This window comes from Olea europaea, chromosome 18 (genome assembly GCF_002742605.1).
Source record: "Olea europaea var. sylvestris chromosome 18, O_europaea_v1, whole genome shotgun sequence".
Taxonomy (NCBI): Eukaryota; Viridiplantae; Streptophyta; class Magnoliopsida; order Lamiales; family Oleaceae; genus Olea; species Olea europaea.
The window spans coordinates 25481991-25498252 of NC_036254.1; the positions used below are offsets into that span (position 1 = coordinate 25481991).

Below are 16262 nucleotides of genomic sequence, written 5' to 3' on the forward strand. Positions count from 1 at the left end.
CCCGGGTTGTCGTAGAAAACGTAATTTTGGGTTCTTTACTTTCACAAAGCATAAATCTTATGGAATTATGGTCAAAAGAGTCACCTTTATATGCTCATTTTTGCGTATGCACATGGGGAGATCCCCTGCCTGTGTTCAGAGTCTGTGCTTAGAAACTGAAATGGTGCCAACTTTGGGCTGAGTTTTTTTTCACACTTCTTTTGGCATTCTTGAATTTCTTCTCCTAAAAAGCCAATCTTGATATAGTTTCTTGTGCACAGAGCCTGTGATGATAATAAATGGTTTCTGATTCTTCTGCTTCTTTAGTTGTGCATTTATTTCTACTACTAATGGATGACTTTTGCTATAATGGCATTAATATTTCTGATTTGCAGAGATGAATTTTGAAAGGTTTAGCACTAGTAAATTGCCTTCATTGGTTAGACACAAGCGTTCCAAGAGGTAGGCTTGTTTTTCAGTAAATTTCATTTTTTGTAAAATTTAGGATGCTGCAGCTAATGGGTTTCTTCAACTGGAAAGACTTCTGTTTAGGGTAAAAGGGAAAATGGAGATGAAAGTTTCAGAGCTAAGCATAACATTGTTTTCTGGAATTAGAAGAAAATAGTGATAGCTGCATTTGGGCTTTATGCCTTTGGTTTTCTTATTTTTGAGAGCCATAAATCTTGGTTATACTGATTTGGACCCCTCATCCTAGCAATCCTTTGAAGGGTTTGTGGAAAAATGAGTAGAGAGAAGAGTGTGTGTGAGCTGTGCAAAATCAGGAATCTAAGCATTCTGGTTTACATACTTTTCTTTTCTTTGCTTATTTTCCAATTTTAACTTGGTTCTGTTAATTTGGTTTTATTTGATGAATACTCTTTCAGATTCTAGCTAGGAAATCATGTTTGTTTATGGAATACTTACATTTCGTGAGTAACGGAAGGTCAATAGAGTTTGATTTATTTTGTTCTTCATTTCTTGTGGATAACGATATCCAAGATAAATGCTAGTGTTGTGTGGCAAGAGATGAATTGAGTTGGCAAATATCTTATGTCGAATTTAAAAATTCCTCAATGAATTTTGTTTTTGTAATGACAGCTCCCCAAATGGCAGGGGACTTAAGGAGGACAAATTGGATCATTCTACAGAAGAAGCTCTTCAACAGAAATTGGTAAAGTTGCCCTATTATGCCCATCTTCTTTTGTGAGTAAAGCAACAATTGTTACAGAGTAACTTCTCTAGATCCTTAGGTAGATGCTTTTCCTCTTGATTTAACACTGTGATATAATACAGGCTATAATACAAAGAAATCCCCTTTTCTCAGTCTCTTTTCAGTTCTTATGTCACTGATTGCTACCTCAAAAGGGTTGTGTTGATAGAAATCAAACTTTCATACCAAATTTTGTGACGAATATTGATCTCTTTTATACCAGGATATGGGGTACTTGGGTAATTGTGCCAACAGCAAGAAGGAACAACAATCTAATGCTGAAATTCAAAATTCTTTGAGGCAAGAGGTAAGGAATAATTTGATTTAATAAGCTCCTATAAAGTTCAATATTTGCACCTAAGCTGAAAATATATCAAACTGTATATCCAAGAGTTGATGACGTGAAAGATTTAAGAAGATCCATTTCCCTGACAGAAGGTTATTAAGTTGCTCAGTGTTAATTCTTTCCATGAAGTTTTTCTTTTTCCATCCAGATACTGCATCTTGAAAAAAGATTACAAGACCAAGTTTCCGTTCGCTGTGCTTTGGAAAAAGCATTGGGTTACAGGGTATCATGCCATGATATAACAAATGAAATCGCAATGCCTAAGGTAGCAATCTTTAGCCTTTATATGATGAAAATTTATTAGTACGTTTTTCCTTTTTCTTTGTCCAGGAGGTCATTCATTATGAATGTTTATTTTTTTCGTGGAAATGATGGTTTAAATGCTTAAAAATTGGTAATTCATTTTTATTGAACAAGTTCCAGTGAACTTTCCATGAACTTTGCATTCCATGTTTTGTACCCTATCGCTACATCCAAATCCTGGAGGTGCATGTGTATGAGAATCTGGTTTTGTTATAACTGCGTTGTTTGTTTACTTTTTTATTGACAACCATATATTTGTGGTTTACTAAAAATATTCTCGGATTGATTCCAGCCCGCAACAGAACTCATTAAGGAAATTGCAGTGCTAGAAGTGGAAGTTGGACATTTGGAACAGTATCTGCTTTCACTGTACAGGAAAGCATTTGATCAACAAATGTCTTCCTTATCTCCAACTAAGAAGAACGATGCATTGAAATCACCCTTAGCAACTCCAATGAGAAGGCGCTTTGATTTTTCCAGATCGGATTTGACGTCTGCTAGGGAAAAATTGGCACATGCTCGTTCCAATTCATGGAAGGAAGGCAATAGTCAATACGAGGAGAAGCTCGTGGATTCTGCTGTTCAACGCTCTCACTCTTCACTATCTCAGCGTACAACAATGTCAAACAGAACTTCTCCTCCTGCTGATGCCTTGTGCAAAGCTGTGCGCGCATGTCATTCTCAACCATTATCTCTGATGGAGGTCTCTCAACTTTTATCCCATTTTCTTCAGAATTCTAATTTTCTTATCATTTTTAATTTTATTTAGAAACTTATCAAACTTCTATTGTTGGTCTTCCTACAGTATGCACAGAATACCTCTTCAAATGTGATTACTCTGGCAGATCATCTTGGTACACGTATTTCTGATCACATTTCAGGGACACCGAACAGGCTTTCTGAAGATATGATCAAGTGCATGTCCACTATATATTGCAAGCTTGCCGATCCATCATTGACAAATCAATGCCTCACATCACCCACTTCATCTTTGTCATCTATCAGTGCATTTTCTCCAAAAGATCAACGTGACTTGTGGAGTCCTGGATTCAGAAATGATTCTTCTTTTGATGTTCGGCTGGATAATCCTTTTCATGTGGAAGGACTGAAAGATTTTAGTGGACCTTACAGCACAATGGTTGAAGTACAATGCATATACAGAGATAGTCAGAAATTGGGTGATGTTGAACCCTTGTTACAGAACTTTAGGTGAGGATGCTTGTATGACGAGTTTATAAATAAATTTATTTTATATAATCCAAACAGGATGAACAGTAATCAATTTAATACTTGTTAGATCACTTATTTCTCGTTTGGAAGTCATAGACCCTAGAAAGATGTCACATGAGGAGAAGTTAGCATTCTGGATCAATGTTCACAATGCTTTGGTGATGCACGTAAGGATCCAAATCAACAAAATTATGAGATGTTGATGTTGTCAATCCTTCTCAAGTTTGGGCTAACTTTATAGATATTTATATTAACAGGCATTTTTGGCTTATGGCATCCCACAAAACAATATGAAGCGAATGTTACTACTCTTGAAGGTAATAGCTGATTAACTGTTATCCACAACACTTGGTCTAAATCTGTTCTAACACTTCCCTCTATTCTAGGCTGCCTATAATGTTGGAGGTCAAATTGTAAGTGCAGATGTTATACATAATTCTATTTTGGGATGCCGAATGTCTCGCCCTGGACAGGTAAATCAAGCAGCCCATGTTTTGTAGAAGGTTATTATAACCTCGTTTTTTACTATTAATTTAAGAATAATGCTGTCGGTACATAATGGAGTTGCATAATAATTTACATACAACAAAGGTGTCAAAAAGAGAGTGAGGAAGGTTTTTTTTAAAGAAATTTTGACACAATCATATCTCATCACTACATCATGTATTTTGTAAACAATTATGTAAATCATTATATACGTGTAGCACAACTATTAATTTAATCTATTGTGATTTCACGTTTAGCAATTCTACATACGAGCACTTGAGCCAAAACAATAACAATTGTCACGAACACTTCCCAACTGATGCCTAAAAGGACTTCACCCCCTTCCCCTTTCCTTTTTTGTCGAAATCAAGGTCTTTATGTTTTGATTCATTTTATAGTTTCTAGTTACTACATTGGTTGATTTATCTGTTTTCCACCATTAAATTGCTTACCTTGGCAGACTCGACTAGTTCACGTTACATGCTGATAAAATTAACTCTATATGCAGTGGCTTTGGTCACTACTTTCTTCAAGAACAAAATTCAAGGCTGGTGATGAACGACAAGCATATGCAATTGAACGTCCCGAACCCCTTCTGCACTTTGCACTTTCATCTGGGAGCCACTCAGACCCTGCGGTAGATATCCGTGCCCCTTTTCTTTAAATTTCTGCTTATGCTTTGCTTTTTAATTGCATTTTGATAATGAAACAGGGTTTGCTGTTTAAACATGTATTTGCCTTGATACAATGGTGATCATTATTTTTTTTCTTTTTTTAAAATTGTAATCGGGCTTACAAAATTGTGATATTGTATTCTCAGGTTCGCGTTTACACGCCTGATAGGGTATTCCAAGATCTAGATGCAGCAAAAGAAGATTACATTCGAGCTACTTTTGGTGTACGGAAGGACAAGAAAATCCTTTTACCAAAAATAGTTGAGTCATTCACGAAAGATTCAGGTTTATGTCAAGCTGGCGTGATGGAGATGATCCAACATTCATTACCTGAGTCCCTAAGAAAAAGCATTAAAAAACGTCAGCTGGGGAAGTCTCGCAAATATATCGAATGGATTCCCCATAATTTTGGTTTCAGGTATCTCATAATGAAAGAGCTGGTAAAGTGAATTTTATATGGGTTCATTGCATGTTGTTAAGCTCATTTGACTGGATTTTTCCCTTAAAAATGAATTTAATTTCGGTGTAATGATTTCTAGTTTCTTGCTCTTTTGTGTAAAGGAATAGAATTTGAGGATATGATTTGATGTTAGTTGGTTTTTGTACTTGCTATAGGATGTCTTGGAAAACAGGTTGGATATTGTATATAAGTCTCGTGCATATTTTCATTTTAATTAGCTCGAAAAATAATATTATTAATATTCACGCTCTTAGAAAGTCACAATTTTGGTAAATGCGGCGGAGGCTTTATTAATCTCATCTGGAAACACCAATATTTTCCAGTTTCACCGGCATTTATCACCACTCTTAGTTAATGCCGAGCAGTGGTGGCCCTGAGTATAGGAGAAATAGGCGATCGCCCAAGGTGGTCTCACTTTGGTGAGGGCCCCAAATTAAATAAAGTTAATTGGTTGGTTGAAAAAAAAAAAATATATTTATGAAATTCTGTAATATAGAAGTATTATATGCAAACATAAGAAACTAATAATGTATTTTGAAAAAAATGAAAATCATATTTTAGGGGTTGTTTGAGCCCCATTTTTCTTAAAAAAAAATGCATTTTGAGATAGTGTTACGATGGAGAATATATGATTAAAAAATAAGAAAAAACTTTGGATTTGTATTTAATATTATTTTATTGAAAAATGTATGGTTAAAATGGTGTCAAATCATTGTTGAAAAATATATTTTGATGGAAAAAATGAGGTTCAAACAATGGCTTAATCTTCATCAAAGAGGGGCTAAAGCTCTACACAAGAAGATCCAAAAGAGTTATTGGCATAAAACGTCCATATCTTTCAAGCTTATTGTGGAAAACGTCCATACCTTTCATTTTTTGATATTTTTGCCCTTATTTCAACATTTTGTTGCTCTCAATGTCCTTTTCATTGTTTTGGAACGTAAAATGACAATTATACTCTCTTAATTAAAAAAAAAAAAAAAAGAGAGAGAAATTCAGAACAAATTGCAACCCTATCCCTAAACTTTTAAAAAAGTGCAAGCGAGTCCCCAATACTCCCTCAACCCATCACAACTAAGATTTCGTAACCAGCACTTATGGACCACCAAAACTCCACCCTTCGGCCACCTTGGGCACGGGACCAACATACCATTTTGAAGCCCACACTTCTTTCTTCGTAACCCACCCAAGATCCGACCATAACTCCAATCAATTTGGTCAAAAATTCAAGTCAAAATAGGTTACCCATGCAATAAACAGTGGTCGGAATCTTCACTTCCGGCGACACCCATACCTTGCACAATCGCCACTTTGGCCGGACTAACATAACACCTTAAAGCCCTCACTTCCCTCTTCGCAACTCACCTAAGGTCTGGTCATAACTCCAATCAATTTGCCTAGAAATTCAAGCCAAAATGAATTGCTCACGCAATAAACAATGGCTGGAATCTTCACTTCCAGCAATACCATGTCCTACACAACCTCCATATCAATTCTACACACTAAAACGTCCTTGTCCATGATCCCAAACATCCTTTAATGCATACAATGAAACCCAGCCAGCTAAGCTTCGTACACAATCGCTGTGCAGCTTTCAGGCAATTTTCAAGATGGTATGTTGGTCCCGTGCCCAAGGTGGCTGGAGGGTGGAGTTTTGGTAGTCCATAAGTGTTGGTTACGAAATCTTAGTTGTGATGGGTTGAGGGAGTATTGGGGACTCGCTTGCACTTTTTTAAAAGTTTAGGGGTAGGGTTGCAATTTGTTCTGAATTTCTCTCTTTTTTTTTAATTTTTTAATTTTATTAAATAAGAGGGTATAATTGTCCTTTTACGTTCCAAAACAGTGAAAAGGACCTTCGACGCAACGAAATGTTGAAGTAAGGGCAAAAATGCCAAAAAAATGAAAGATACGGACGTTTTTCACAATAAGCTTGAAATGTAGAGACGTTTTGTGCCAATTACCCAAATTCAAAATATAGGGCCATAATTTGAAATGCCAACCAAAATATTAGGGCCGGCCCTGATGCAGAGGAGGTTTTGACGGCCAATGCTGCCATTTCCTCCGCCTTCAATCGGTGCATCAAGTGGCTCAATGGCAGCCCAAAATACAGCTAACCCAGCTGAAGCATCGCGTCATGACTTACAGTCGACACGAAGTCATCAAAATCCATTTCATCAGTATTACAAATGAAACATGTTTGGTTGTTTTGCAAAACACATGAACCCTCAACTGGATATGAAAATTTCCTATAATCTCCCATCATCGAAGATTGTTTTAACAAAATAAAATTTTTCGTAATTTAATTATTAACCATCTCAAACATATTCTACATTATTTTTATCGCACAAAACTTCTATATTTTAAGTAAAAACGTTCATGCCTTGGAGGAGTCTTTACATGAATAGAGAAGATTATTTAGGGACGTTTGAATGCTTTGAGAAAAATTTACCTATGTCAGACGAATCTGCAGCAACAATTCTAAAGTCTTTTGACCATCTTTAGTGAGTTCTAATCGACTGATGTTCCATTGAAATATCTCAAAGCAAAAATTGTATTTTTCAACCGTAATTGAAGAAAACACACGAGCGTGAATGGTATAATTCTACTAAAAAATCAAGCTGCTTGACATGAGTTAAGATTTACGAATCTTAATCTAAATAGTGGTTGCGACCGAACGCAATAGTGAATTAATGATAAAATCAAGATCGGAACTTTTGATTTCACTTCTTCAACAAGTTAAAAGAAATAAGAAAATGAGGCAGTTGATCTTTATTTACTTTTGATTGTTTTAATTAATTTTATGAAATTGCTAAATTGAAACTATGTATTTTTGAATTTTTGATAATGGATTATTTTACCCATGACATGGTGGCCGTAAATGTTTTCCTTAGAGGTTTACCATGTTATATTTGGTATTAATATTTATTTAATTCCGCAATATATTATATCTTGTAGATTACAAATCTATTAAGCTGTCCCAATCAAAATTGTGCATAAAATTACCTGTAAGAAGTTCTGACTGATTAACATATTCTGGCCGAAACGAATAATTGAGACAAATTATTTAATTAACTAGGTTTTAGTATTTACTACTTATGTCAACAGAATTAAATTATGAAAGCGCCTATAACCGAACACTCAAGGAAGGAATTTTCTTTGGTAATCTGAAAAAATGCAACCAACCATTCACATTTGATGGATAAAAGCCATACATGGACCTCTCGTATCCTATAGGCACACAGTTACGAAATTGCAAAGGCTTTTCTCAAGAGCAAGATCATTCACTGGTTTCATCCCGTCTTACTGTCAAAAGCATAAAAATGTAAGCTCTGAGATTAACGTCAATACCGGACAATGTTTGGAACCATGCAGGGGCGGATGGGGGGTTTTACAGGGTCAATTGACCCTCTAGATTTTGGAGAAAAACAAAAAATTTGTTTAGCCTTTTTTTTTTTTTTAATTAGAAGATACCTATAATTTTTATTTCTAATCCCCTAAACCAAGTCGTCTGGTTCCGCCTCTGACCATGCTAGTTGTACAATCAAGTTTGACAACTTAGCTGCCAAAGCAGTGAAGCCAATGTTTGAGCTGCCAAAGCAGTGTAGCCAACCATAGGGCGGTTTGCAAAAATGTGAAATTAACTCAATTGCATGTTTTGTAGGAACAGCAAGCACGCTTTCTGCAAGTTAATGACTGAAGCAATCCATTACCTCAAAGCCTTGGTCTATGAAATTGACGGTAAATGAAGTGATCAAAATAGAAGAACTTTCCTCAAGCTAAGTCTCTAATTCCATCTTCTTTATCGGACGCCTTGAACTTCAGTTTCATCCAATTCAAGGACTTATAAAACTGTGTTTCATAGTATCACTAGTATCTGAGTTAGGGATTAATTGGACTAAGAAGGGATCCCACTTCTGATGATGTAGAACCATATGATTCAGCGCGAAAGGTTTTCTCTTAAGGTTGGAAAAGATCAAGCTACAGAGTCCCATTGCCACACTACTTAAAAGTTTCTGCCGTAAAACTTGAAGTAGCATTAGGGAAGTCACTTCAAATATGTGAGATTTATCTTGGGTTTTCTTACAAAGAATGTACAACCACACTAGGCATAGATGTACCTTCATTTTCTTCAAAGCTCCAAATTTCCTTGGCCTCTAAGAATTCCCTCGTAAGACTGCATCGAGACTTTAATTGGTCTGTCAACTGATTGAGCACGGTGTAAATTACATCAGAAGCTTCACGTCTCTTGTCTTCAACCATGAAGTCAGAAATGCTGCCTCCAATTTCAATAGAGCTAACTGCATCACTCTTTCTGACACCATGATCCTTCATTAGTTTCCTCGTCTTTTTCATGTCTTCCCATCTTCCAGCTTCACAGAATATGTTTGACATGAGCACATACAGCCCTCCACTATATGTTTCCAACTCCAGTAGCTGCTTTAAGACGAGTTTTGCTATTTCCACATTTCTATGAGTTCTACAAGCACCGAGCAAAGTACCCCAGATAACTATGTCTGGCTTCATTGGCATTTTTCCAACCAGCTGAAGCGCCTCTTCCAAAAGCCCTCCACGACCGAGAATATCAACCATGCAGGCATAGTGCTCAGTATCATGGGGTATTTTGTAAATGTGAATCATTTTGTGGAAAAAGAATCTTCCAACATCAATGAAACCACCATGACAACAAGCCGAAAGCAAGCCAGTGAAGGTGATTGCATCAGGATGTACCCCTTCAGCTTCCATCTCTTCGAAAAGTTCAATGGCTTTAAATCCACAACCATGCAATGCGAGGGCACTAATTATAGTATTCCACGTGACAATATTCTTCTCCGGCATCTCAAGGAAGACATCTAGTGCCTTCTCCGTGGAACCACATTTTGCATACATGTCTATAAGTGCATTGTACAAAGTAACAGTAGGTTTCATAATATTATCATGGACATAGCTATGGAATTTCCATCCTGTCGCTAAATCACCAAGTTGACTACAGGCTGAAAGAACACTAATTATAGTAGTTTCATCAGGAAGCGTTCCAGAATTACACATTTTGGAAAAAACATCCGGAGCTTCTCTATAGTAACCATTATGGAGAAAACAGGAAATCATAGAATTCCAAGAAACCACATTTTTCACAGGCATTTGATCAAAAACATTCTTAGCTAATTCCACGAATCCGTGTTTGGCATATGCACTAATCATGGAAGTCCAGGAAACGACATTTTTATCAATAATTCGATTGAAAACAGCTCCAGCTGTCTGCAAATGTCCACACTTGGCATACATGTCCAGAAGTGCATTGTGCACATAAACATCAAAATGAACCCCAGTAATTTCCATATACCAATGAAGAAACCTCCCTAACTTGAGATCATAGTTTCCCGAACAAACTGAGAGCAAACTAACTAAGGTACGGTCATCCGGTTCGAACCCTCCTTCTCTCATCTCACAGAACAGTAACAAAGCTTGTTTCCAACAACCCATCTTTGAATACCCATGGATCAATGAGTTCCAGGAAACTATAGTCCTATCCTCAACACCATCAAAGATTTTTTGGGCACAATCAACCATTCCACAGCCAACATAAAAATTTATAAGCCCATTCTGCACGCAAATATGAGACTCAAAAAACCCCAACTTCATCACATGAACAAGAACTAAAACCCCTTCTCGGTACGCCTGAAGAGTCGCGCACGCTTTGAGTATAAAAGGGAAAGTAAATTCGTTTGGGAAAATACCAGAACAAACCATTTGTTGGTAAAGCAAGATAGCATTTTCTGGGTGTTCACCATTCGCATAGGCCCTAATTAAGGTGTTATACATGTGCCGATTCGGTTCAGGAGTTTTGTCAAACAGGAAGCGTGCATATTGTAGGTCACCTGATGGAGCAAGGGCAGAGAAGGAAATGAGTTTGCTGACAGTTAGAGCGCAGTTATTGAGGCCCTGGAGGATGATTTGGGCGTGGAGGATTTTGAGATGGCTCATTGATAAGCATTTCTTAACTAGGGAATTGAGAGTTTGGGGTAAACAAGAAGAGTTGGAATTGTAGGTGAAGGTACGTAGGATGTAGAGATTGGAGCTAATACATTGATGGCGGGAACGAAAGATCAGATATCTGGGAAATTTGAGCATATGATTTTTGGTTACTTGACACACAGAAATGGTGCAGTTTTCTAGTTCTTAAATTTTAACCATTATCGCACGACCATTTCATTTTATTATCACTCAAGGACATGCCAAATTGGTCAGAGCATCCATAAAATTAGGGAACCGAATACACTCGACAGTCACATAGCATAAGCTTTGTATTTTACTTGACAAAGTTAGATTTGATAAGAAATTTCTTTCGGTTCGATCAATAAAGATAGATGCATCTCTTTGAGTTGCTTTGTCTGGGATTAATGGTTTTATGTAGCTAGCTGTCCATTACATCATCTAAATAACGATATTTTTATGTCATAGATAGAACTAAAATGTCCTTACGAGCTAATAAAGAGGGCTGTTTTTCCTACAAACTAAAGATTTTTCAAGTGATTCAGTCCAAATATATATATATACACTTAAGTTTCAAAGAAATGAAACGGGACAACATTTTGACTTGATTCCAAATTTTTGCATACCGCTTTTTGATCTTATATTTATAGGAAAAATGGTTGGTATGGTTGCGAGGAAAGGGGGTCTTGCCTTTGGGATGATCACTGGGAATCCTCATCGATCATAGTAATATGTCAGATCTCTTAAAATTCAGATGCACCATACCATATCAATTGAAACCAAGTTCTAGTACGTATGACATGTCGGAAACTAGTTCAAAAGAATTTATCCAAAATCTTTTTTTACTAGAATGCATACTTTTATTATAGATAGATTTCACGAGGGAATTCAATATATGTACACTTAGAAGACTACAATGAACAAGTTTCTCCATTGAAAGCAGATATCCAAACTCTAAATTCTTAACAACAAAACTTTCTTGGAGAAACCCAGTTAATTTTTATCTCGACAGGCACATCCGATGTCGTCGAAAATTAAATATATAGACGAGCTATGAAGTAGGAAGAAGCCACAGGTTGAAGAGGGAGGAGGCTAATGACAGAAACCAAGACAAGAAGGCCATCGCTGCTGACAGTTGATATCGCGTGCATAATTTTGTAGAACAGAATGAACCATCAGACTTCATCAAAAGATTAGACACGCTAGCTGTTGAACTTGAAGCTGCTAATGACAGAAATGACAGAACCTGTGAATGCAGACAAGGACAACGTTTTCAATTTTCTACCATGATAGATATTTCGGGGTGACAACAATCATAGACAAATTTAAGAAATAGGCAATATACCCAATCTCCTATGATAATTATTGAAAGCAATCCGGGTTGAAGAGTAGGACGTTTGACGAAAACAGAGAATGCATCTGCCACGGCCAATGTCAAGCTCCACGGAATCACTAAACCCATGATTGTCACCAGAAAGCTGAAAGTAGAAAGAAAGACAACTAACAATTGAATAAAAAAGAACAAGTATAAAGAATCTTAAAACCCCTTCAAGAAATCAAGAATCATGGTAAATATAATAAAAAAAAAAAACTCATGAAAAATAAATCAATTGAAAAAATTAAAGAATTACCAGAACGCAGTGTAACTGTAGAACTGAATATCAAAACACATGAAGAGCAGCGAAGCACCAGCAAAAATGGCCTGTCCGAATCTTAAAGCCAAGCTAGCACGTGTTCCCAGAGCCCCTGGAAATTCATCCATAGAATTCTCTGTTTATTGAAATTATTGTACAGATATATGATATATCTGTCTATGGTGATCACAGATGTTCTTCTTCGTAGCCATTTAATTCTCTGTACAGGGCATGCCACTCCAGAAATCAAAAGGAAATAGAGAAAGCAAATTGAATTAAATTTCTTGGGAAGAAATGAATCACGTAATAGGTTTTTTTTCTTGGAATTTGATAGGGGAAAGGTAAGATGGTTTGTTTGAACGGAGAAAATGAAGAGGACTTTTCTTCTTAATCAAAATCAATTCTTTCCTTCTCATTTATTTATTTTTTCCTGGGCTGCTTTGTGGACTATTTAATTATCATAATCAGATTCTTAAATCAGCGGGATATACTGTTGTTTCAATAAAATTAATAATGAATCGATGTAGTAGAGAAAAACATTTCATTACCTCTAATTAAAATTCGTTGGATAGGGAAATTAAAAATGGGATTCTCGATAATAGTTTGGAGTATTGAAATTTTAATAATCCAACAAGAAGTTTCATAAAATGTCATGTTCCATATAGTGATATAAAGGGGAGGACGGATAGGGCTCAGCGCGGCAGTGTGCAGAGTTCGATTCCCCGCAAAGTGAAATTGACTTTGTTGCAAGCGGAGTTACCATATGGGTTAACAGCCTTGACCTATCCATATGCTTTCCACCCTGGCTCCTGGGAGGCACATCCTGCGATTTACCTCCTTCACGATGACTCAGTGCAGGGTCGGTGGGACTTTTAAGATTGGGGTTCAACCTTTTTTATATAAATATTTACTTCCCCTGGTGTGACCAGTTTGACTTTTCACAAAAGAATATAACTAGTTGAAAATTGGTAAAAAATGACCATGGCATTTATGATTAATCATTTTGATGGCATCAAAACAAAAAGAAAACAGTTTGTAATGATTCTTGATGGCAAGAAATGACATGTACTTTTTAATCAACCTAAAGAGATTTGAAAAATAATTAAAAACATTGTATTACTAAAATATTGACGATCATATAGAGAGAATTTTCATTTCGGACCTTCCTCATTCATTATTCATCCCTTTATATAGGTTGATGGTTCGAGTTTGCCATCTTAATCATGTTTAGGACTGTCAATGAATCGAATATTGAGCGGATCTGTCAAAATTCGATCCGATCCGTTAAGAAATCCAATATGATCCGATAATTCAATGAATATTTGATTGTTAAATCTATATCCGATTTGCTATGTTATCGGATGTTCGATCCGAATTTTTTTCCACCAATTTTTCCAAAAAAAAATATTTTAACTATTTTGATGGGCTCATCTAATATACTAGAAGGCCCAAATCAATTTTTTATCCAAGTGATGCTTCTTTAGTTCCTTTTAAAGAAATTTCTCTTGGAATGTTTTAATAATCTTCCTATGTGTGATACTACATTTTTAAAGGGTACTTCTCTTCTAATGTTTTAGTGGTCTTTCAATGTGGGATACTATTCAATTGTCAATTCTAAGTGTTTACTAGTTTATTTTATTATTTTCACTAAAAATCATAGCCTTAACAAAATTAAAATAAAAACAATATCAATTTTAACAAAGTAAATAATTTTTGGACATATTAATTATTAGTTTTTGATGTTATAAAATAAATTACTATAGTTATTTTTATCTTATTTTAATTAATAAAAAATTATACCTCTTTGAATATTTCAAGTAAAAATATTATACTATTATCTAATATTATTTATTATTTGAAAATTAAGCGTAAAGCATAATATAAGTTTCAAAATAGAAAAAATTATGTTTAATAAATTATGATATAATATATATAATATATAATATTATTATAATAAATCGGATAGGATTGTTATCAAATCGGATCGACATATATTCATATTTACTCCATTTAGTTAACGGATTATCGAATTCGGATCTTAATCGGATTATCAAATTGCAACTTTAAATCTATCTCCCGTTAATTTCATTGGATTCGGATCGAATTCGGATCAAAATTCAATCAATTGACAGCTCTAATCATGTTCAAGCTATACAGCTCTAATCTAGAGTTGTAAGCCACCACCCTTTTAAAGGAATTTAATTGGTTGGTGACTTCAATCGCATCGGGATCATCACAATACCTAAGTTTTTGGCCTATGTTCTAAGTCATCTCATCACGTCCCAGATTGGTTGGTTTGGACGGTGTTGCCACCAACGAGAACACTTCAAACATGACATGATTATATTTTTATAATGTCTTTCATAGTCCGATTCTCATCCGTACCAACAAGGCTCTGGGTCGAGGTGTCAAGTTGACTTATTTGGGCTCTTCGATACGAAAAGCTTTTTCGATCAAGTCAAGAAGTGTCCTCAACTGATCCCACATGAATTTCAGATTGGCACCAACAATGACAACTAGGAGTTGTTAAAAAAAGCTTGCAGTAAACACACATAGTCGATGTATATGTACTAATGTACCCGTCAACGCGTCAAAATTCAAAATAGCCAATTAATAATATTATTTTGTATTAGGTTTTGAAAAGGAGAATGTGAATCATTTGACTATGAAATGAAAGAGAATCCGAAGATATCCTCGTATGAATGGTTGGGAGTTGAAACAGAACACACTTTTTAGGTGCACCAAGGCCATCATGGGAAAATAATATGCTCTTCTAGCTGTCTTTCGATTGCCCGATTCCAAACGTTTGTGGACATTACTGTCACCTTTGTTTGCATTGCTTTTTAGGTCCCTATTTGTCTATTAAAAATTTATTCTTATTGAAAATTAATATACAAGGAAGAACGTTATACATTTTTAACAATATTTAATTGAATATAATCTTAAATAATTCAATTTCTGGTCAAAAGCCAAGTTTACCGGTAACCAATCCTTTTCATAATTCTAATCCACACCTCTAATCATTTTATAATTGGATCCACCACTTAAATAATAAATAAGTAATGTTTAGTCGATTATTAATAGTATTTTAAAATGCGAGCATATGCTTGGCACATGTTGGGCTGTGATGCCATTTGATCCAGTCCAACTGTTAGGCAATGATGAAAAGGCCCAAATTGGATTTATTACTTGGTCCATTAAATATATACCTAGAAGGCCCACTTAACCGAGCCCAATATTCAGCCCACACCATTAGTCGCTCTTGGACCGTTGGATTGACCCGCTGATCAACGGTTGATGATACTTACTATAAATAATATCCTTACTCCCTTGTTTGGCGTGTGGATCGTCATTTTCTGTTTTTCTCTTTCTCTCTGCCGTGTGGAACCTTCGAGTCCTCTCGTCTGTGTGACCCTTCCTTCTTCTCTTTGTGAGATTTCTGGTTGATTATCTTTGTGATAATCGTGTTCTTGTGTGATTCTCCTTTGTGTGAGTGATCGACCGAAGGTAGGCAGTTTGATTTCTTGAGTCCAATGAAGTGACCTTGGTGTGTTTGGGTTGTGAGGGTTCGGTTTGAGTCTCGGTGCCTCTGTGATGGTTTATGGGTGTGGTCTGAGCCTTCGATTGAAAGATCTAAGCCTTGATGTTGTGATTTAGGGTTTATGATGTAATTTTCGATCCTATGATTTCATCTATGTTTCTTTTGGATTCAGTGTATAATAGTGGTATCAGAGCATTAGGCTTTCGGTCGTGAGTCTTCGATTGAAGGTTGAACACTGGAAAATTAATTTCCAGGAGTTCGACCGGAGATCGCGAAACCCTAATTTTTGATCTTGTGTCAACTTTGTGGTCTGTGGTGTTGATTCGACTCAGGACTGTGGAATGCGAGGGAGTTTCTGTGATTCCTCGATGTGATTTGAAAAAGAATCACAATACTGAGATCCTGTGG

At 35.9% G+C, this 16262-nt stretch overlaps 3 protein-coding genes across 5 annotated transcripts; 1 reads left to right on the top strand and 2 right to left on the bottom strand.

Annotated features, from left to right (window-relative positions):
* Positions 1-7: 7 nt before the first annotated feature.
* LOC111367937 lies at positions 8-4902 on the top strand. Of its 3 annotated transcripts, none has more exons than XM_022989062.1 (12): positions 8-281; positions 375-441; positions 1078-1150; positions 1413-1496; positions 1684-1800; positions 2131-2541; positions 2644-3047; positions 3136-3235; positions 3326-3385; positions 3455-3541; positions 4063-4191; positions 4375-4902. In XM_022989062.1, the coding sequence occupies exons 1-12, from the start codon at positions 269-271 to the stop codon at positions 4675-4677; spliced, it is 1848 nt and encodes a 615-aa protein (XP_022844830.1). In that variant the 5' UTR covers positions 8-268; the 3' UTR covers positions 4678-4902. The 3 variants fall into 3 exon arrangements, with proteins under 3 accessions (XP_022844830.1, XP_022844832.1, XP_022844831.1); XM_022989064.1 differs by having other exon boundaries at positions 1093-1150; XM_022989063.1 differs by having other exon boundaries at positions 8-271.
* Positions 4903-7795: 2893 nt separating this feature from the next.
* Positions 7796-10508, bottom strand: LOC111366918 (pentatricopeptide repeat-containing protein At2g22410, mitochondrial-like). The gene is made up of 4 exons (XM_022987600.1): positions 8807-10508; positions 8539-8712; positions 8189-8367; positions 7796-7852 (listed from the first exon to the last, which is right to left on the bottom strand). The coding sequence occupies exons 1-4, from the start codon at positions 10506-10508 to the stop codon at positions 7796-7798; spliced, it is 2112 nt and encodes a 703-aa protein (XP_022843368.1).
* Positions 10509-11516: 1008 nt separating this feature from the next.
* Positions 11517-12725, bottom strand: LOC111367938 (CASP-like protein 5C1). Its single transcript, XM_022989065.1, has 3 exons — positions 12311-12725; positions 12025-12157; positions 11517-11925 (listed from the first exon to the last, which is right to left on the bottom strand). The coding sequence occupies exons 1-3, from the start codon at positions 12439-12441 to the stop codon at positions 11731-11733; spliced, it is 459 nt and encodes a 152-aa protein (XP_022844833.1). The 5' UTR covers positions 12442-12725; the 3' UTR covers positions 11517-11730.
* Between the last annotated feature and the right edge of the window lie 3537 nt (positions 12726-16262).